At 40.7% G+C, this 21,522-nt stretch overlaps 4 protein-coding genes across 6 annotated transcripts; 1 reads left to right on the top strand and 3 right to left on the bottom strand.

Annotated features, from left to right (window-relative positions):
- Positions 1-12: 12 nt before the first annotated feature.
- On the bottom strand, positions 13-2,113 carry LOC116192556 (probable mannitol dehydrogenase). 2 transcript variants are annotated; one of them, XM_031521130.1, is made up of 5 exons: positions 1,950-2,113; positions 1,634-1,747; positions 1,016-1,532; positions 450-606; positions 13-320 (listed from the first exon to the last, which is right to left on the bottom strand). In XM_031521130.1, the coding sequence occupies exons 1-5, from the start codon at positions 2,051-2,053 to the stop codon at positions 118-120; spliced, it is 1,095 nt and encodes a 364-aa protein (XP_031376990.1). In that variant the 5' UTR covers positions 2,054-2,113; the 3' UTR covers positions 13-117. The 2 variants fall into 2 exon arrangements, with proteins under 2 accessions (XP_031376990.1, XP_031376991.1); XM_031521131.1 differs by having other exon boundaries at positions 1,893-1,983.
- Positions 2,114-2,827: 714 nt separating this feature from the next.
- Positions 2,828-4,211, bottom strand: LOC116192558 (kxDL motif-containing protein 1). Its single transcript, XM_031521133.1, has 3 exons — positions 4,034-4,211; positions 3,701-3,853; positions 2,828-3,142 (listed from the first exon to the last, which is right to left on the bottom strand). The coding sequence occupies exons 1-3, from the start codon at positions 4,150-4,152 to the stop codon at positions 3,040-3,042; spliced, it is 375 nt and encodes a 124-aa protein (XP_031376993.1). The 5' UTR covers positions 4,153-4,211; the 3' UTR covers positions 2,828-3,039.
- Positions 4,212-11,037: 6,826 nt separating this feature from the next.
- On the bottom strand, positions 11,038-15,227 carry LOC116193090 (nuclear transcription factor Y subunit A-7-like). 2 transcript variants are annotated; one of them, XM_031521842.1, is made up of 6 exons: positions 14,887-15,227; positions 14,054-14,117; positions 13,382-13,524; positions 12,362-12,472; positions 12,112-12,276; positions 11,038-11,633 (listed from the first exon to the last, which is right to left on the bottom strand). In XM_031521842.1, exons 2-6 carry the CDS (start codon positions 14,079-14,081, stop codon positions 11,445-11,447), a joined length of 636 nt encoding a protein of 211 aa, XP_031377702.1. In that variant the 5' UTR covers positions 14,082-14,117; positions 14,887-15,227; the 3' UTR covers positions 11,038-11,444. The 2 variants fall into 2 exon arrangements, with proteins under 2 accessions (XP_031377702.1, XP_031377703.1); XM_031521843.1 differs by having other exon boundaries at positions 13,382-13,517; positions 14,887-15,181.
- A 4,258-nt stretch (positions 15,228-19,485) lies between these two features.
- LOC116192101 lies at positions 19,486-20,628 on the top strand. Its single transcript, XM_031520536.1, has 2 exons — positions 19,486-19,767; positions 19,871-20,628. The coding sequence occupies exons 1-2, from the start codon at positions 19,579-19,581 to the stop codon at positions 20,183-20,185; spliced, it is 504 nt and encodes a 167-aa protein (XP_031376396.1). The 5' UTR covers positions 19,486-19,578; the 3' UTR covers positions 20,186-20,628.
- Positions 20,629-21,522: the final 894 nt, after the last annotated feature.

The following is a 21,522-nucleotide window of genomic DNA, read 5'->3' as shown; positions in this document are numbered from 1 at the left end:
AAAGTAACGATCTCGGGAAAAAGAAAACTCATTATTAAGAATCTATGACAATGCTGCTGCAATCTATAAAGCAATCTCGGAGGAATTAATACATCGAATTACTTCGCTTCTAATCGACTAATGTTGATCAAGGGTGCTCCCAATGTCGATGACAAATCGGTACCGGACATCTCCCCTGGCAAGCCGGTCCATAGCTCTGTTCACATAATCCATCGGGATGACCTCGACATTAGCCGTGATATTGTGCTTCCCTGCGAAATCCATCATCTCTTGCGTCTCCTTCATTCCTCCTGCCATGCTCCCAGTCACGTACTTTCTACCTGCAAAAAGGTTTTCGTGAACTGAACTCCGTTTCGCAGATACTACTGCACGAAATTACCGCCGATGTAGAGGCGATCATACTTCTATCATTTGCTTAAGAGCCAAGTTAGGGGATGCATTATTATTACCGAGCAATGGCAAGAGAGGGATTTCGGCAGGTTTATCAAGATCAGGAGCGCCCAGCATCACTAACTTCCCATCAGTCCTCAGTAGATCGAGCAATGGCTTCAAGGGATGGTGCGCGCTCACCGTGTCTATAATCCCATGCATCGTGCCTGCAGCAGCCTATGCATGTACATTGCATTATCGAACAAGATGCATGATTAGATGATGTGCAACTGACTTAATTAAGCAGCAGATATGCAAGCATCTCGAGCTGAGCTACTCGAGCTCAACCTAATGGCTGCTTCAGTAAGAGTAACTCTTTTTGAGCTTGAGCTCAGCATTATACTCTACTAGCTCGGCCAAGCTGAGCAGTTGGATCTCGAGCTCAACTCAAGTTAAAGTCTGGTCTCATCCAAGATCAGAAAAAAAATGAAATCGAACTAAGCTCGCATATGTGTATATGTGTAAGACACTCGACTGAGCTCAATCCAAGATCCAGCTAAAGTCCTGACACTCATAATCAAACTTGACCCTAGCAGCGCAAGGATTGATTGCAGCTCCTATATATATAGTGTGTATGCAGTACTACCTGCATCTGCCTTGAGTCGTGACAGACTAGGAAGGAGTCAGATCCAAGCTGCTCGGTTGCTTCCATTCTCTTGTGCTCGGAGGAGCTTATCACGGTCACCACAGCCCCGAATGCCTTCGCAAACTTCACAGCCAAGTGCCCTAACCCTCCTAGTCCAACCACCCCAATATGCTTCCCTGGCTGGTCGAGCCCGAGATTCCTGATGGGACTGTAGACTGTGATCCCAGCACAAAGCAGCGGAGCACATCCAGGGAGGTAGAGGCCGTCAGGTATGCAAACCGCAAAGTGTTGGTTGACGACAATGATATCAGAATATCCGCCATACTGTTTGGCCTGACCTTCGAACTCGAGCATTGTGCAGGTGTAGAGAGGACTTGGGCAGTAACTCTCCAGGCCATCCCGGCAGTTGTCACAGGCCCCACAGGAGCCAACCAGAGACCCGACCCCGGCTATGTCCCCAGCCTTGAATTTATCTACATTGGTCCCTACCTGAGTTACCACGCCAACTATCTCATGCCTGGCAAGTTCAACAACAAGAGGAAACTCTCTTGTTACGGTTTCGGTACATTATTTCAATTCGAATATGAATCTGGAAGCATATATCACATTGATAGTTACCCGGGAATAATAGGATACTGGGAAATACCGTGCTCGTCCCTGATTATGTGCAGATCGGAATGGCAAACCCCGCAATAATGAATCTTAACAGTGATGTCGTCTTCTCCATTGCTCCTGAGATCGAATACAGACCATCTCAGTGCTTATCATATCTCAATAAACTTTATGTTTTGTTTCTGACCAAGGCGCTCTTCGGCATGTACACAGTGCCTATCCAAGGATGGACAAACTAATGATCTATCTTCCCATTCTAACTTACATGTATCAAAAAATATTAGAAGGTAAGCGCAGAGCTTGCAAAGAGAAGAGGATAGACCTTCGAGTGAAATGGAATGGAGAAAGGATTCCTGATGCGTCCCGCGCTGCATAACCGAACGCTCTCTGTGTCTGCCCTTCTTGTTGCCCCACCCCAACTACCATATTAGTCTCTTGAGTGTTCGGTTGCGAAACTGATAGGTAGAAGATACAATTCTTCGCGGTATTGTATTGTTTACGAGTTACTGATTTTGACGATTGGATGTAAACTTATATAGGTAAAGCAGGATTAAGCCATGACCTTTTTCTATTAGTGTGACGTACAGGGTGAGTTCCGCGCAATCAAAGTTGTTTAGTCTCCTCCCTTTCCTTCATTCCTCTTCTCCAAGTTAGTCTATTATACCGGTCATTCCGAGCTGATCCAATGCCGTTGATTTAAAAACTGTTGCATTCAGTATGGACGATTCCATTACATTTCCTTCTATTCGTGACTACTAAACATGGTCCGAGCGTAACAAAATGATACGTGTTTCGACACAAAAGGTCACGGATCATTGCAATTCTCGTTCAGCGCTTCGGGGCTGGTCTAAGAGGCCATTGTTGCAGCCGATTGGTATTCCAGTCAGCGAAGGCTCCTCTGGGCTGTTGATGATTGACTAAAATTTTACAAGCCACTGATTTTTCTTCGTCAACAACCCTCTCTCCTTCAAAGCTTATACTTGTTGGACAAGTTTCCTCATTCAAAGTTCGAGTTATTTTGATCAGCACCATGACGTTCGGTTTGCTTAATTAACCGGACATCCTAGCACGTCCATCCAACCATTTCAGTTTGACTGCCAGAGTTCACGAACAGTTGTGCATGACTCTAGGGTTATAATTAACTACTCTCGACAAGCCTTGGATCTACCGAATAGATAAAGAAAGAATTGAGCTGGAGCGTTTGACGTGGAACGGCAATCACTAATAAATTTATTGATTAGATCAACAATACAAGCTCTGCACCCCTCGTACAAGTGAGGGAAAATGAACAGACTGACCGAGATTTCTACGGTGATAGAATCGAATCCGAAGCCTCAACAAGCTTTTCCCCCCAAAAAATCCCTCATCTTTGAACTGCAATAAGCTAGACCCTGGCAGAGACGTTTACAGCTTCATTGTGACAGTTCAAGGTCCGGTCGACGGTCGATGAATTCCTCTTTTGAATCATCCACGAATGCATCAGGGTAGATAGCAACAAGCTTTGATTTCATGCTCCTATAGGGACAGAAAACAAGACAGAATAAGAAAAGGCAATGTGACAACTGCAAAGCAAACGTCGGTGCCTAGGGTGTCCGGTACAAACTACACAAAGATCCCATCATATCATTAGCTAAGCCGAAAGTCGATCCTTGTCCCGCATTAAAAGGGATACAGGTCACTGGAAAACTTGGTGTCTCGTAAAGGAGTGCTAACTACATATAGCACGGTTACATTGATATACTAGTATTATGAACTTTCAGCAAAAATCAAGGAGATGCTTAGGTTCTCAACAAGGACATCAAAGAAACCCATATGGATTGATCCGACGGCCAAAGTAGTTCCGTACCGCTCGTGGCGCATTTGCCACAAACAGAATGGAAAAGGCAGGGGAAAGCGATCCACAGGGTCATTCTCCATTTGCTCAAGTAGCAAACATGGGCTCGTATCTTTCTTGTTTTATGTTCCTTAAGCGACATTCACAGGTTTTTCAACATAGGTAATTCCGACCAAGTGCAGCTAATGTTCTTTCATTCTCGAACAAGCGAGCATCGCAAACGGATATCATAGTCTTACCTCAGCTTTTGGAATATGTAATCGAGGTCCGTCTTCATAGACTTCAACAGGCGCGTGTTCCTCGAGAAATCACCGGAGACCTCAGCGAAGCAGTGCTCGGAGTACTCGTTGAAATGCGAGAGGACCGCATTGCTGTCCTGCAACCTTCCCAAGCTGCAATTCGAAGACACGGTTGCCAAAAACACCCAAATCAGTGCGAAATTTCTACAAATGCAAGCTCGTGAAACCTACAGGAGGGACGATCCTGCTCAATTTCAAATCATTTGAAACCGAACAGGAATTAAACACAGAGAGAGAGAGAGAGAGAGAGAGAGAGAGAGAGAGAGAGGATACATGAGGTGCTGCAGTTGCTTGAGGGAATCGAGATCGCGGAGGTCGATGAGGGTTTTGAACTCACGAGAAACCTCCGCCGACGCCTCTCTCATGGATTCCTTCTCCGTTTCATCCGCCATGATCGCAAGCTCCTCTTCTTCTAACTCTGTTCCTCATTCCTCATCCGGACACCAGGACTAAGCAGAGAAGCAGAAAGAGATGATGTTATTTGGACTGGGCCGGGGCCGGGCCATAATATTGTAAGCGTAGGCCCAACCACGTTTCTTTGCTTCATTCTCCTTATATATATATATATATATATAATCTCTAATGAGTAAAATGATAGGTAACAGTAATCACACCTACGTTCAACCCGCGAACATATCAGACGAACTAAACAATCGGTGCAAACACTGACCCTGTTAACGTAGGATCACCATAAAATTAATATAATTTACAGAAGTCGGTGTGCCTTAAATCCAAATAAATAACACACTTCTCTCCTTCTCCTTTTTTTTTTTCCAGAAATTCTATTATTCAGCCACAAGATCTAGTTGAGTATAAAACTTTTCGCATCTCAAGAACAACATTTCCTACTAAAAAACTTTTGTTGTAGGCAACATTATTTTTATGTGCATAAGGTTTTTCTTTTGTTGAATTGTTCTTTTTTCCATAGTCTTAGGCTCTTTTCAATGGGGGTATCTCCACCCTTGTTTCTGAATTGGACCTCACACTATCACATAAGTGCTACTTTAGACAAAAAAAAATCCATGAAAAAAAGAGAACTACTCTAATGGGTTTCTTGATTTTGGTGTCTCTAATCCGGCCCCATATACATATTATATTAATTAAATGCATATAACTATTATCACATATAATTAATGTATTTCTTAATAGTTTTAATTAATTAAAATAATCAAACATAATTAAAAAATACAAAATAAATAAAATAAATTATTAAATTATTAAAATAAAAAAATGTGTTAATTACTTAAAATAAAATAATATTACATAACGTTAAAAAACAGGACGAAAAAAGAAAAATACATCCATTAAGAAAAAAATTACATGCCGACCACAATTTTTTCATTAAAATTACACTCGACTGTGGTTTTACCATTATTGCCATATATGTTCCACCAAGTTAGCCTATAGTTGTTGATGTTTTTTTCTATCTCGAAGCTTGATATTATTTTGGAAAAATTCCTGTAACAGAGAAAAATTTTGCTCTCCTCACTCCAGTTGTGGTAAGCCACCGTTGGGGGGTTCAACATACAATGTTGCTGGATCGACGTTCATATCATATGTTTTTTGCTCATCCTCGACAATCATATTATGCAGTATAATGCAAACTCTTATAATCACTCCGAGCTTCTCCTAGGACCACGATCTAGCAGGGCCATGTATAATTGCAAAGCGAGCCCTTCTGTGTTGATTCTTGAGCTTTGGCAAACAACTTACTCTTCTCTAATTGTGGTCGGGGATTGTTTTGACGAATGTTGCCCACTAAGGTACATACCATCCGCTAAATAATATCTCATGTTATAGTTGTTGCCGTTGATAGTGAAGTACCTGGAGCACGACCTCATAGCACATCATCAAAGACCGATGACCGGTCTAAAACAATGATATCATTGTTGGACCCAGCTATTCCAAAAAAAGCATGTCATATCCACATGTCAGGTCCTACCACTGCTTCAAGTATTAAGCTTGGGCCACCATTAGGGCTGGCAGCATTTGACATGACACGATAACACGATATGGATATGACACGAAGTTAAACGGGTTCGGGTTGGGGTTTTTTGATATTCGGTCTAAACGGGTTCAACCCGTTTAGATACGATTAATAAGCGTGTCTTAACGGGTTGAACCCGTGTAACCCGATTATACACGATTAAACATGTTTATTTAGACGTGTTTAATCGTGTAACCCGTTAACCCTTTTATTTAACTGAATTTACCAAAATACCCTTCCACTAACCCTAATTTTGAAATTTCCTCCTTCGATTGTCCTTGCCTTCCTGTAATCAGTATTCAGTAACCCTTCCTCCTTCAGTTCCGCCTCCACCCTGAGGCCCTGAGTCAAGCGTCCACCGTTCCATCGTCCACGGTCCTGAATCCTTCCGCTGTTCCGATCGATCTCGATCCCTGCTCGACCCTGCGACCTTTGCCCCGCGACCGCGACCCACGACTCGAGCCCTCTCTCCGACCTCAGACGAAGCGACGTCAGCTTGGTCCTCGGTCCTCTCTCCGAGTGATAATCATCAGCGGATCATAGGGTTACAGGTACTGTACAAGCTCTTTCCTTCTCTCTCTATTCACAATCATCTCGCAGATTCCTTCCGTCCCCTGTCGCTTCTCCATCATAGAGCATTGAACCCTTTGCAATTCATCTCCTTCCATTTCGTGTCTTTGATTTTCTTCTTCTCCGATGCAACTGTAAATATGGATTGACTGGACGAATGGGTCGTGTTAACGTGTTCGGATAACCGGTTATTATCGTGTCGTGCATGGACATATGTATCTATTATGACACGTTTCGATAAACAGGTTTAAATGTGTCTAAACGGGTTAACATGGATATAAACGTGTCGTGTATGGGTTTCCAAAACTTGACCCGTTTAATAAATGTGTCGTGTACGGGTTATGACTTCAATGACACGAACCCGTTTAGACATGACAACACGGCACGACACAAATTGCCACCCCTAGTCACCATGATAACCACTCCGATACATAACGTGCTAAACTTTCTGGCAATTTCTCAACTTCCTGTGCGTGCAGTCAATGCTGCCAATCATACCAAGGAAGCCATTGACTGTGTTAGGCCTTTGCAAGTATTCACCCCCGAACACTGTAACGATGCCGAAGATGAATCTTTCGAAGCATTATGTAGCAATGCTCTCGGCCATCTGAAGACACTCATCAATGATGTCAACTCCAACTCCATAAGCTAAAATACGCATGGTGACTGTACACTTTTGTAGCGGGGAAAAGACTTGGCTACCTATTGTATCGGACCTTTGATGGAAACATAAATCATGATTTGAGAGGCCTTCAACAATGCGAAGGAGCAAAGGCCGTCCCATTTGGAATCTTCATCGGAATAGCTCAGGAGTGTACACCAACTCCTCAGCAAAGTAGTCTTTCACAAGTTGATTGTGCCCTCTAACGCGATTTCTATTTACTTTCTTCTGTTTGGGTCTTGAGAAAGAGCTTCTCCCATTCTCCCCCCGCTGGATCATCTTTAGTATTTCAAGGCATTGCTCTTCTTTATCATCGAAGAACTATTCTTCCATTCAATCCAAGGGATCCATAGAGAAGTTAAATTCATCAAGCTAAATCCATCAGAGCTTCTGTCCATGTTTAGAGGATGGATGTTCGAGAAGTGATTTCAAAGAATGTGAATGAGTAGAAATGAGAGGATGTAAGTGGGTAAATATGACATGAGATGGAAAGTATTTTATAGAGAGGAAGTGATAGAAACGATTAATTTCCAACGGCTACTTTGCAATGGCTAGTTTCTAAAGGCTAGTTTTTCGGATTTATATTAATTAGTAATTTTCACTAATACATGTTATTAGTGAAATTTAAATTTAATCAAATAGATGATCTTACAACGGTATACAATTATATTAATCTAGAAATTACAAATATGATTTAAATGAAAATTACAGCTACATGGCTAATTAGAAGGGTACAAGTTTTCCATAAGATCTGCTATCAACTGTTCATAAATGGCACGTGCATTTGGAGGCATGATAGACTTGTCTGCAGAAATGAGATGCAACAACAATTTTATATTCTCTGATTGGGAACCCCTTTTTTTATCGCAAGTTTTTCCCTCTTTAAGTTGGCTTCGACCTTCTTGGGCTCCAACTCCTTGTTTTTAGCCTCCAACTCCCTCTGTCTCATCTCAAGCTCCTCTGCCTTAGGCTACCTTATGTGCTCAGGAGTGTATGCCGACTCCTCAGTGAAGTAGTCCTTCACAAGTTGGTTGTGCCTTCCAGCGCGGTTTCTATTTACTTTCTTCCTTTTGGACCTCGAGGAAGAGCTTCCCCATACTCTCCCCACTGGATCATCTTCGTTATTTGAAGGCATTGCTCTTCTGTATCATCGAACGACTCCTCTAAAATCCAATCTAAGGGATCTGTAGAGAAGTTAAATTCATCAGAGCTTCCGGCCATGTTTAGAGGATGGATGTTCGAGAAGTGATTTCAGAGGAATAGAAACGAGAGGATGTAAGTGAGTAAATATGGTATGAGATTGAATGCATTTTATATTGAGGAAGTGATAGAAACGGCTAATTTCCAACGGCTAGTTTTCAACTGCTATTTTCCAACGGCTAGTTTTTTCAGACATAAATTAATTAGTAATTTTCACTAACACATGTTATTAGTGAAATTTAAATTTCATTAATAGATAATATTACAATGGTATACAATTCGAGTAATCTAGAAAGTACAAGTACAATTGAAGCGAAAATTACAACTACATAGCTAATTCAAGGGGTACAACTTTTCCACAAGATCTGCTATCAACTATTCATTAATGGCACGTGCGTTTGGAGGCATGATAGACTTATCTACAAAAATGAGATGCGACAACAATTTCATATCCTCCATTTGGGCACGCCTTTTCTTTATCGTAAGTTCTTCCTTCTTTAGGTCAGCTTCGACCTTCTTGGCCTCAACTCCTTGTTCTCGCCTCCAACTCCTTCAATCTCATCTCAAACTCCTCTGCCTTAAGCCTCCTCGTGTGCTCAGGAGAGAACACCAGTTTCTTAGCGAAGTAATCTTTCACAAGTTAATAGTACCCTCTAACGCGATTTGTGTTTAATTTCTTCCTTTTGGGCCTTGAGGAATAACTTCCCCATACTCCCCCCGCTGGGTCATCTTCAGTATTTCAAGGCATTGCTCTTCAATATTATCGAACAACTCCTCTAAGATTCAATCAAAGGGATCTATAGAGAAGTTAAATTCATCAGAGCTTCTGGCCATGTTTAGAGGATGGACATTCAAGAAGTGGTTTAAGATAAATGTAAATGAGAGGATATAAGTGGGTAAATATGATATGAGATTGAAACCACTTTATAGAGAGGAAGTGATAGAAACAACTAGTTTTTAATGGCTAATTACCAACGGCTACTTTGCAACAACCTCTTTCCAACATCTAGTTTCCAATGGCTATTTTCTAAATACTAGTTTTTATAGATTTAGACAAATTTGTAATTTTCAACAACACATGTTATTAGTGAAATTTAAATTTCATTAAATAAATGATATTACAATGGTACAAATTCAAAATTTAGAAATTAAAAATACAATTGAAACGGAAATTACAACTACATAGCTATTTAAAGGGGTACAACTTTTCCATAAGATCTTCTATCAATTGTTTATGAATGGCACGTGCTTTCGGAGGCACAATAGACTTGTCTGCAGAAATGAGATGCGACAACAATTTCATATCCTATGATTCAGCATGCATTTTCTTTATCGCAAGTTCTTCCCTCTTTAGATCGGGTTTCGACCTTCTTGGTCTCCACCTCCTTGTTTCTCTCCTCTAAGTCCCTCTGCCTCATCTTGAACTCCTCTGCCTTAAGCTTCCTCATGTGCTTATATCGAGACGCTCTCGAATCACATCGGACAGAGACGCTCTCGAATCACATCGAACAGAGATAACTCCCACCGCCTCAGCTGCAAAAATAACATTTTTACCTTTACATTTTTTTCTTTCTCTTTGCTGCGTATTTGCCTTCTGGTCGAGATGAGGGCCCACATCTTCATCGAGGTTGGACGATGTTGGGTAACCCCCATAAGCCTTTGTCTTAGTTCTCTTCGAACTATCAGTTGAATCCCAAAGTGCTCTTCTTTTCGGCTTCTTCCTAAATATGTTCCAATGCAACAAGAAATTGAAATTTGATATTATTTTGTGCTTATTTTTAAATAGGTAGTGCGCCTCTTCCATGACATTGTTTTCATTTGCTCTGATTTGGCAACGTCGCTTAGCAGTTTAGTAGTACCTTTCGAATCTCCCACAATATAGATTGATCTTATACCATCGTTGCTTGCAAGAGTATTCTGTTTTCTTCGAGAAGAAGTTGTTGTGTTTGTGACAATGGTAGTGGATTTTGTCCTAGAATTGCCTAGCGGTTTGATTGTTGCCAACACATAATCTTTCCCACATAATTGCAATCCACTAATTAGCATCTCATCTTGTTCCCGCTGCCATTTATTTGAATTGCATATGATCGTGCCTTGACCTTCAACAACCTTAGTATCATCATCGTTGAGGTCGATACCCTCTAGGCCGCGAGTTAGAAAAGGAGTGAACGGTGAATTTCCCGGCATTAAATGTAGAGATTGATCGGAGCCAACAACACTTCCAGATGTGGACCCTATGGCACCCATAAATTGGAAGGGTGAACTCGCATGTCCATAATATGGAGAAGGAAGTGGATGATGATAAAACCCAAGATGATGATAATTTGGTTATGGAAAATTCGGATTTGGAAAGGGAAATTCGAATTTGGATAGGGAAAATTCAAATTTGGATATATCCGAATTTAGATGAGAGATGGGATTTTGAGAATTTAGATTTTGAAGGAAATTCAGATTTGGCATGTAAAACCTAGAAGCGTTCGAAAATTGATTTGGATCAGCCATTTTCTCTTTGATCGTAGAAGAAGAGAATTTGAGGTGAATTTTAAGTTGATTTTGTTAGGTATTTATAGGAAAATTTCACTAACAATTTTTTTTTTCTTTTAAAAAAGAAATTGGTTGTGGCATCGGCCAGAAAATTGGTTGTTGTAGCCAATTTAAAGAAAAATTAAAGGAGACGGGTTTGGGCCCCTGGACATACAAATGCTTTAAATTAAAAATTAAAGCATTTGTATGTCCCGAGTTTTTAAATCTGCACATCTTTCGTATGTTCCGATTTTTCCCAACACCCATCCGAACACAGGAGAAATTTTAATTTCAAACGTGCAGATGCTTTTGCCATATTCATTTCCAAAAGAATCATTTACGAGAAACAAACATAGCCTCACTTTATTGACAAGCCCCGGTATGCCCCCTAGCGATGGCGATGATATTCGGGGCCCTAACACTAAGCTTCTCGAGCATTTATATTCAGTAACAAGGAGCAACAATACAATTAATATTTGCTAATACTATCTAAGCTAACCCTAACCATCCCTAAATCCAACAATAAAAAGGGCAAAGAAAGGAATAAAACACCAATTTCTTTTCTGCACATACCAGACTCATTTTTTACCAACCCAATCTAAACGTACATAGAGAAGACTACAAGCAGCAAAACTCGGAAACCAACTAGGCTTGTCCCGCAACCTAATTTTCTACACAATAACCATCACAGTCATAGAAGTAGAGTTGCAGCTACACAGATCAAAGTTTTACTTGCAATGGAATCAGGATTTTCCAGCCGACGCTGAGATATCTTTTTTATCTGCATTGTTGAGATTGATGTTCTGCTGTGATTTCTCGCCCGTTCCCACCTCGTTCTGTTTGCCTTCGTTCTTCTTTGAGTTCACAAATCGGCCTCCACATCCTCTAGCTCGTCTCAATGCATGCAAATGACGAGATTCGTGCAAGTATGGCTGCAATAAAAGATCAGTTTTTAATTCAAAATCACGACGACGGAGAAGTCATGGCAAGAACAAGATACAGCTCAGAGGGAGTTGTCTAAAACTAACCCAAGCTCATCATAGATCAGTAATGAAATCCGTATTTCTTTCAAGAGGAAAAATTTCATACCCAATTTTCTATAAATTTAGGGCAATGGTTAGCATTTCTCTGTGAACTTTTGGGCAGGTGACTCATTTGCAACCATATAATACGAAACCATGCACAAGGGGTTCTCCCCAGCCAAATAATTGTTCTCTAATGCAAGGACTTGTACCATCCATTACTGGTGTATTCGATCCATTATCCCTAGTTGTGCTGTATAACAATCTTAAGGGCTTATTTTAACCTCTTTTAATTTAATATGCAAGCAACATCCCAGATGTTAATTGGACGTAGCGCAAAAGGAGAGAAAAACACAACAAAAATCATTAGGATCAGATCAAGCCATACCTTCCGAGATTTAAGAGCTTTGTTTTCCAACTCAGCTTTTGCACGAATCTGGCGACGTCGCATGATGCCATGATATTGTTTTGCATTGACGAACACGGGTTCCTCAACTGCATCTGAAGGTAGTGGAACTCCAGCTTGCTGAATTCCCATCAACTGAAGATGGACCTGAAAACAAGCAAGCGAATTGCTTCGTTAGCCAAGGTTGCATGTTGAAGGATGATGAGATGCACAGTTGCACATTGTAGCATACCATTGGTTGAGGATTGTAGGCCTGTTGCGGTGGATAGGACTGTGCATCATAGGGAGCCGGAGCAAAGATACTTCTGTAATAAGGATCTGGATAAGGGTAAGCTGGAGGGACCTGTGGAAAGAGACCAAAAGAAATGATAGTCAATATCTCAGACTCGTTAATAAAATTAGAGCTAGGCTTAAAGCTTCTGTCAAGCCATATCAGCAACAGCATCAATAGAGAAAGACGAATCACATTATTACCATTTACAGAAGCATACTAAACCTTGACTTGATAAATAATCACTTTTGAGGTAGGAAAGCCTAAAAGCTGATTGACTATTATCAGAAGGGGACCATTTTGCCTACCGTACTAACTCATACGAGTATGAAATTAGCTATCAATAGGAATCAGATCTCTTGTAGACGACGAAAAAAACATTTCCCCAATACTTGTGAGCAGCTGTATAAATGCACAAGCTAGATCTATAATTATAGCCTCTCTACTACCTAATGTAGAAATGTTTGACAGATTCAATTAATTTAAGAAGAACCAAGTTACATACACAGAGTTTCTTTTTTGGACAAAAAAATGCATGTAGTTCCAAGAACACTGATATCGACTAAATTATTTTTACCTCCACTACTGCCTAAATGTTTCTACCTCTCTAGAAGCTTAGCCAGTGACTACTTTGAGAACGAATGAGTCTCACAAAATGAGACAAAACATATAATTTTAGGAGTTAAAACTCCAATAATATAGTTTAGGAGAAGAAAGAATCAAAAGATAGGGAAGAGTGAATTTTCCTAAAAATTTTAATAGGCAAAATCACTTCACTGTGTTTTGAAGCAGTTCCTGGTCCATCACAATCTTTGGAGTAGGACAGGGGAGGAGAAGGCTACTCATAATGGAAGGAGCACAGACATCATCAATCCAAAAGTACAGGAGGGAAAGCAGTTCTAAGAATTTCGTATGCTATAAGCATAAAATGAAGTAAAATGATTTGCCAACAAAGTATTCAAAAGAATCAAGACCATATACCATAGCAGGTCCAGCAGCAAGCGGTGGAGGTGTTGCATATTGTACGTTTGGAACTGTCATGCCAGGATGGGGCAACCCAGTTGCAGCTGAAGATTGAACATGTGATTCCAAATGCTCTTGCTGTTCATCAGCTTCACTATTATCTTGATAACAACGACCCAAGTAAGTGTCCTAAATATTCATTATTTTAAACAAAAAAAAGACTAGCAACCATAAACTATAAAGGTGAAACTCTGCAGCCAAGGGTGGTTGCAAAGAAGTAGATTTAAGGGGATTACAAATCATAAAAATTGACTGTTAAAGCTATAAAATTGTTTTGAAAGGATAACAATGTCCAGAACTAAGGACGCATGACAAGCCAAATTTCTAAATAGCCCATTCATTGAAACATTCTTAGCTCTAATCAATCAGACATAGTACCCTACAAAGCAAAACCTGTTGGTTCTGCACTCATTTATAGCTTTTTCTTGAGTGCTTAATAGAGCTCATCAAAACAAAAGATGACTGGGATTAAAGAGGTTGCTTTTGCTAGTAGGGGAAGAAATGCTTGTCTTAAAATACTAACTCCAAATCAGAAGATCAATAGTACATGAAAACAGAAATTCACCACCAGCAGAGAACCAAAGTGAAATGCCCCAGAGCGAAGAAATTGACTAATTAACAACAACATACCTGAAGGGTCGTGCCCAGACGAAGTCATGATGTGTATATCTAAGAGAATCCCAGAATTCAAAAGCTGCAACAATATCAGAACTCAGTTCATGTTCATGCATGGGAAAGTAATGTAATTATGAGCTACTAAAAAAAAAATAATAATACACAAAGCAAAGGCCTAATATCTAAAGCTCATTTTTCCTAAAAAATATCACTTTCTTACAAAGCTAACTGTTGAGGCGTCGCGATAGTGTCGTGTAGAGGTATAGATACATCTTTCTCTCGAACGTTCTCAGTTTTCTTGTAACGTGTTTTACCATGAAAGTTCAATGCACCCACGACTCGAAAAGAGCAAGGTATTCGTTGCTAAGTATAATTTAGTATTTATCTCCTTATGATAAAACGGAGAATGAGGAAGCCTGTAATTTGCGTAAGCCGAAGAACACTGCCACTGCAATTTTCCCACTGCTAAACTGCAGTGAATTCAAGAAGATGGACACATTTGGCAACAATAATCTCCCTGTCGATAATTTTGGCAGTGGCACGAGCAAATTGATCCAGAAAACACCCCAAGACAAGCTCAAGCACCTCAAGCAAACGTGATTATCAGCGGACAGTTAGATGATTGACCAAACAAACTAGAACACCTTATCACTGATTCTCCATTTTAAACATCAATCGCACAACGCAGGAACCACTAGGAGATGATTGACTGCGCATCAAAATTACAGCTTTCACGCCCTTTTCTAACACAGAGAGAGAGAGACTTCCCATCACTTTCCCATATTCCAAGCTACCAGCTCGAAGATAAGCGACAATTGAAGCTATGGTTGCGAGTTTCAGGAACCTACCGTTGCGAGAGCACTCCACCGGCGAATCTCTTCTCCGACGTAATGCTGGCTTTACCGGCCGGGAATTGTATTGTACGTGTGGCAGGGTAAACAGTAAACAGGAGGTCGCGCAGAAGAGAGTAGCGAGAGCAATTCCGATGTCGCAAGCAGCTCAACTGCAGGGAGAGGTCCGGTCGCCGGTCACCGTCCGTCGTTATCGACGACAACTCGAGCTGATTCTTGTCGTCGGTGGTTGGGGAGTGGGATTAGAAGGGTAGGAGGGAGGAGGAAGAAGGGAGGAAAGATCCTGTGGTTCTCATCCATCGGATCTTTTTCCTGATTAGAAAAATGGAAACGCATGAGACGATCTGAGCCGTTGAGATGGAGGAAGGGAAGTTTCGGTTTCGGGTCCGTGGAGGGGGGCCTGACCGGGTACTCGCTCTAGTCCACGAATTCAGTGGGGCCCGCGGCTGTGATCCTGACCGCTCGCCCCTCGCCCCTCGCTTAACGGGGAACCTTCTAATTTTTATCTGTTCAGCCCCTACATTTATTGTGTTTTCTGTTTCATCCATGAAGTTTTCTCTATGAATTATCTACCGATGATAGTTTAATACTTTTTTCAAATTACTCCCACCCGTGAAATAGAAGGAGATGGGATTTTTACTTGGACAAGATACCGGAGTTACTACACATGATTCATTTTAAGTGTATAATTTTTGCTTGTAATTGCACATGCGTCATAATCTTATCCATGGAAAGGCCGTATGCACATGGCATGGGCATTAGGGTGTTCGAGTCTGGGTACTCCGTTTTTTCACGATACCCGAACCCTAACATGTAAGGAACATGTTCGGAGATTTTGAAACCGGACCATACCCTGTTGAGTCTTAGAATCGGAATATATCCGGAACCTGTATTATATCACAGGTTCCGAATACCCTGTTGGAATAAGTAAATTTTTTTGTCTCGTTAAATAAAATTGAAAATGTTTCATCCATAATCAATAATCACGCAAAATAGAATGTCGACGTAGATTTAGATTAATCCACAATACATCTACAGCAAAGAGTAATACAATCCATCAATCCATCCACAAAACCAAGTATCTGTAATACAATCAGGCCTCACCGATAACACACCGAGATCGTCAAACCAAAGCTGCTGACGATAAGAATGAAAATCTTCTACTAAGAGAGAGAGAAAGGGTAAAGTAAAATGGAGAAATATATCTGAATATAACTAGGGAAAATTATTATTAAGTTCGAGTACCGGTTTCGGTTCCTATTCTGGATACCCTATATGCAGGAATCAGAATCGAAATCGGTTTTCACCGGTTCCTTATTTTAATACCTAGACTTTACCTTATTTTCAATACTAGCTATCCGGACCATACCCTAACGGATAGGTTCCGATCGGTTTCAGATATACTCGATATCCGTGTACATCCCTAAGGACATCAATTATATATATATATATATATATATATTGATGACTTACATTAGAGCTTCTCGGTTTGTACTACTTTTGAAATAGCTTCAACTCTAATATTGGAATTTGATGGTGTGTTTGGTTTTAGAATTAAGTAGAGTTGCGTTTTGATTTTAATTGGTTTGTAATGATTGTGTTGTGGAATTATGAGAAAAAGTGTGAAAAAGTAATGAATAGTTGAGAGAATTTATTATTAAAAATTGAAAAAAAAATGGTAAAAGTAATAATTATATTATTGATTTTTGTTGTGTAGTGAGTAGAGTTAAAGTTAGAATTAAAATTTTAAAAACATAACTCACAAATCAAACAGAATGAAGTTGACAACGTTGATAATTATGTTTATAAACCATTGATATTTCCAATGACGGTAATTGACTCGTTGTACTTGCAATTTTTTTTTTTTTTGCTAATCCGGGGTGTTCAGGTTTCGCTCGACTAAATCCCGAGGCTCTGTGAACCCCGGTGGCGCACAGAGTGGGTAATCACGCCAAAGGCGCTCCGATGGTTCCAAGGGGATTCGAATTCGGGATCGAGTGTAAATTAAGCGTACCTTAACCACTAAGCTAAACCCCTTGAGATTCGATGTAGTTGCAATTATTTTGTCAATACGACGAACAAAAATGATTCAGTATGATGAAATCAACATAGAAGTAGAAGCTTTGCGTTAGAGGTGACGGCTTGTGCCATGACTCTGTCATTGGACCAGGCCCCGGTCCAACACCACTAGGCAAGCTGGCATGGCACGATAGGATAAATTAATGGGCCACGGCATGCTGGTCGGACACAACACAATATACTCAACTCAATAGGCCGCATGGCATGACAGGCATGTACTATAAGGGAAATATGATACGATATTATATTGTTATAAGGCACGGCATTTTTTTTTAATAAATGTTATATAATGAATAGGATTTTTCTATCCTATACTTAATAAGCAAACTTAAATTACCAAATTGAAACAGTAGATCATTAATACAAAAATTCTTAAATTTTTGTGTGTCTAATTTACCCCTATTCTCTCTTACCTAATAAATCCGCATCTTCTTTTACCACAAAAACTCCCAGCATTTTAATTGGAAGATATTGAATATCTCTTTGTGGGGATTAAGCCGATTATATTAGTTGGCAAATGACTAATTTTAGCGCCATTTTTACTAAAATGAACATATTTGATTACCTTTCTTGAGCAAAATGAACTTTCAACACCAATAATTTACTAAAATGAACGTAAAAGAATTTACCAGTTGAAGTCCCGTGCTTGATAACCTTATAGTTGCCGTAGTCCATTAATAATATAAGAAATATCTAATTCATGTACGGTTTATCTACAAGAATGGGAAGTCTAACCATGCGTTTGTTTTCGGAGTTAAAGTCAAGAATTTGTTATTGTGATTGTGATTGTAGAAGAAGACAAAAATATTATTTGACCGTTTGTGGGGTCCACCATCCTGTGTCTACCCTTGCCCCCACCACACCCCAGGCTGTGCAAAGGCCCTGTTCGTTGTTTGACTGAAAGAACAAAGGTTGGCCCCTACCCAACGTCTGCATAACAGACACCTCACAGCCTCCCCAAATTTCTTCCTTCTGCGATCTACAGCCGTGAAACTTTAATCCGCGAATCTGTCTGTGAGAGGCGAAAAGGCCATATCCTCTACCCCCAATTGAACGAGCAGTGATCCCCCTGCAGAATTCGGTCGAATTTTGTCGGGATCAGTGGACAGGCGTCGAATTTTGTCGGGCCCCTACCAGTGGGTGTTACGGTATAAGAGGCATCTTCGTCGGAAGCCAATTCCATATCGAACTGAAAGGTACTTTCTTCCTCCAATTTGAAGTTACATTCTGTGATTTTGCCCAATTTTTATCCCGGGTTGAGGATAGTTCTTCGCCCATGCTGTTGGTCGAACTTGCTGATCCCTTTTTGGTCAATTTCGGTTTGATTGCTTTCTGTGCGGTGGAATTTGTTGTTGCTGTTGGCCAATTTGTCTATTCATGTTGCTTTGGATTGGACTAGTGATCTATTTTGCTGCGTTATGTTTGTCTGAAACCTTGCTCGTTGCATTTGTTTGGTTGCCCTGGTCACATGCAGCACAGATGCTCGATGAAATGTCTGTGAAGGGCTTAATAGAAATAGCATTACAATTGTCTGAGCTCTTGCTGATGATTCGTTAAACTTTTAGTTGTTACTCAAACTAAGAAAGTATGCTCTTAACTCACTGTAATTATAGAGAAGAAAGTCCACTTACCACATAGAAGGCCCCGAGCAGTATGAGCAAAAACACACCTGAAGCCTCCTTCCAGCTCGGGGCTGCACAGACGTCTGATCTGGTCTGAAGCCTCCTTTTCCCTCTCTTTGTCCTTCTTCTTGCTCTTTGAAGCGTCTTCTCTCAGCTCTGTATATGACTGTGGTGTGGCTAATACAGCTCAAGTTTAAACTGGATACTCCATGCGCAATGGTGATGCTCATGGCCTTCTGTTTATGTCTCTTTGCATCATTGGTCTTGGTAATTATGGATCACATTTAGAGAAGAGGAGGTTTACTGTGTCTAGCATCCCCTGCCTTGTTGGGCAAAAGATATTGTGCGGTTTAGTCCCCAGTTGGATAATCTAACATATGGTTATTAAGAACTGAGAACTGAAAGGAAGGAAAAAAAACAGAAAAGTAGTAAAAGGAAAAACACTCATAGCAGCTTGGGAATTAACAGAGTTTCCTATCTTGCCACAAATGCTGGAGCTATTTCTGTCAATTTTTCTGGGAAAAGAGAAAGGTTTCTTCCTCAGGTCGGTGGGTTGATTGAAATAATCGAGTCTGAATGTTCATAACCGATTCTGTATTTGATTATTTTCGCAATCATGTGATAAATAACTGCTCTCTTATGATCAAATAATGTTTATCTTAGCACTTGAATCCACTTCTGTAAGTCTGTACGTCGAATTTGGACATATTCTCTACGGTTTGAATTGAAGATGTTGCCTTGCCTGCATATTTATATGTCTGTTTTTGTGCTGAATTTTCAACAAGTGCACACAAACATTGTTGTTTGTCATATTTTATTGTATCACCGCAATATAAGTTGTTGTTATAGTTCTTTCAAAGACATGGCCCCCAAGGGTGAAGGCGTAGTTGAGTGAACTGAAGCGCTGGATAACGCTTTCATTACCATCTTGCTCGAGAAGTTCACAAGGACGCATACAACATATTGGAAAGCCAGGGACTGGGAACAAATGAATAAGGAGCTGGAAGAGCAATTTCCAGGCACCAGTCTCGACGCCAACAAGTTGCGGCAGAAACTACGCAGACTGAGGATCCAATACACGCAGTTCACCGAGCTGATTGCGCACGCTGAAGTCGGCTGGGATGAGACAACTAATACCGTAAAGGCGAATGCTGATGTCTGGGATAAGTTTATTAAGGTATAGTAACACTAACCTTTACTTCTAACACATTTTTCAGTTTGTAATTTTCCATAAAGTAGTTCATACTGTTATATTTGTTGCGTTTTTTTTGAACATGCAGAAGAACAGCAGCTTCAAGACTTTTCAGAACAGAGGTTGCAAGCATTACACATCATTAAAAGAGTTGTTCAGGTCTAAGACAGCAACATGTGCATTACGAATTTCATCAACCGACCCACCAAAGAGCCCAGAAACATATGCACGCATGGAAGAAGAGTTCCTACAAGCCGGGTCAAGCCGTGGGAAAGAACCGATCAATCTTGAAGAGGGATCCGGCGATAGTGATGACCCCGTTCATGAGGTTATCGAACCAGTTGTTACTGGGTCCCGTCGTCGTGTGCGCAAAAGGAGTTCGACCACCGGGTCGCGGTTGTAGGAGTGCCTTGACATGTTGAAGTGCAATCTCAACAATAGGGACAAGGACATAAATTGTACCCCTCCTGAAACGAAGAAAAGCAAATCCGTGACGAGCCCCGACAAACCAGCGAAGGGCAGCATCGAGGAGGCGATGGATGTGCTCAATAAAATGCGTCCATCCATGTCCATAAAAGAGTATCTCGTTGCTAGTGATCGACTTTCAAGGGAGGAGCACACACGGCGTATGTTCATGTGCCTTCTCGATGATACAAGGTTGCCATGGGTTTGTAGCCTGCTTGACCCTTGAACGGCCACGGTCCATCGTCTAATGCGATATATCTTTATAACTAAGAGTTTATTTGTTATGTCATCTACTAAACCTTTGTTTTATATTTGTTGCGTGTGCTATTACTTTGCTTGAACTATGTGTTTGTTTTATGTGACTCTTGTGACATGCAATTACGATGTTTGTGATATGCACTTGCATTTGTTTTACATTTTAATCTTGATTCCTTTGACCATATCATTTCAATTCTATGCTTTTGGTAATCTGCCATCTTCTTTGTCGATATAGTTCGCTAAGCTAAAGGGAACACACAATGTCAAGACATGGGAATTCACGAAGAAATGATAACCAATCAAGAGATGCCCAACTTATGGGGGTGTATCTGGCGCTGGAGATTGCGGCCGCCGAAGAAGATGTCCCGCGCAACATTCCTTGTCGAACATCACGTCTACAAGGCAGATATTACATAGAGGAAGTTCTTGGCAATGACACAAGGTGTTACGAGAATTTCAGGATGAACCCTCACGTATTTCATAACCTGTGCGATACGTTAAGAGCAAACTGTGGAATCAGAAATAGTAGGAATGGTATGACCGTCGAGGAGATGGTCGGCATGTTCTTAATGGTAGTTGCACATAGTACTCGCTTGGCCGTGGTTGCCGAACGATTTCAGCATTCCAAGGAGATGGTGTCACGAGTCATCAAGGTAATGGCTCATGGAATTCATTCGTTGTCACCAACATATATAAGACGGAGGAACGTTGATGTGCAGCCGGAAATTCAGAGTTGCCGAAAATGGTACCCATTCTTTCAGGTATGTGTCGTACATGTGATAAATTAAAATACCACTAATTTTTGTGCTTTATAATGTAATTCGTATTCTTTTCATTATTATTGTAGAATTGCATTGGAGCAATCGATGGGACCCATGTGTCTGCTTGTGTTCCATCATCGGTGAGAGGCGCGTATCGCGATCGAAATAACGAGATTACGCAAAATGTACTCGCTGCTTGTTCGCATGACATGATGTTCACTTATGTCGTCACTGGATGGGAGGGTTCTGCTTATGA

Source organism: Punica granatum, chromosome 1 (assembly GCF_007655135.1).
Source record: "Punica granatum isolate Tunisia-2019 chromosome 1, ASM765513v2, whole genome shotgun sequence".
NCBI lineage: Eukaryota > Viridiplantae > Streptophyta > Magnoliopsida > Myrtales > Lythraceae > Punica > Punica granatum.
The sequence above is the reverse complement of the archived record's forward strand: the minus strand, read 5'-3'. Positions and strand labels throughout refer to the sequence as shown.

Coding starts and splice junctions, on each gene's coding strand:
- LOC116193090 (XM_031521842.1), bottom strand. CDS start 14,081: ATGACTTCGTCTGGGCACGACCCTTCAG. Junction 12,473..13,381: donor TTGCTGCTGGACCTGCTATG/GTATATGGTCTT, acceptor CTCTTTCCACAG/GTCCCTCCAGCTTACCCTTA. Junction 12,277..12,361: donor CCTACAATCCTCAACCAATG/GTATGCTACAAT, acceptor GCTTGTTTTCAG/GTCCATCTTCAGTTGATGGG.
- LOC116192556 (XM_031521130.1), bottom strand. CDS start 2,053: ATGGTAGTTGGGGTGGGGCAACAAGAAGGGCAGACACAGAGAGCGTTC. Junction 1,533..1,633: donor CAGTATCCTATTATTCCCGG/GTAACTATCAAT, acceptor TGAACTTGCCAG/GCATGAGATAGTTGGCGTGG. Junction 607..1,015: donor ACGACTCAAGGCAGATGCAG/GTAGTACTGCAT, acceptor GTACATGCATAG/GCTGCTGCAGGCACGATGCA.
- LOC116192558 (XM_031521133.1), bottom strand. CDS start 4,152: ATGGCGGATGAAACGGAGAAGGAATCCATGAGAGAGGCGTCGGCGGAG. Junction 3,854..4,033: donor AAGCAACTGCAGCACCTCAT/GTATCCTCTCTC, acceptor TTCGAATTGCAG/CTTGGGAAGGTTGCAGGACA. Junction 3,143..3,700: donor TACATATTCCAAAAGCTGAG/GTAAGACTATGA, acceptor CTGTCCCTATAG/GAGCATGAAATCAAAGCTTG.
- LOC116192101 (XM_031520536.1), top strand. CDS start 19,579: ATGAATAAGGAGCTGGAAGAGCAATTTCCAGGCACCAGTCTCGACGCC. Junction 19,768..19,870: donor TCTGGGATAAGTTTATTAAG/GTATAGTAACAC, acceptor TTGAACATGCAG/AAGAACAGCAGCTTCAAGAC.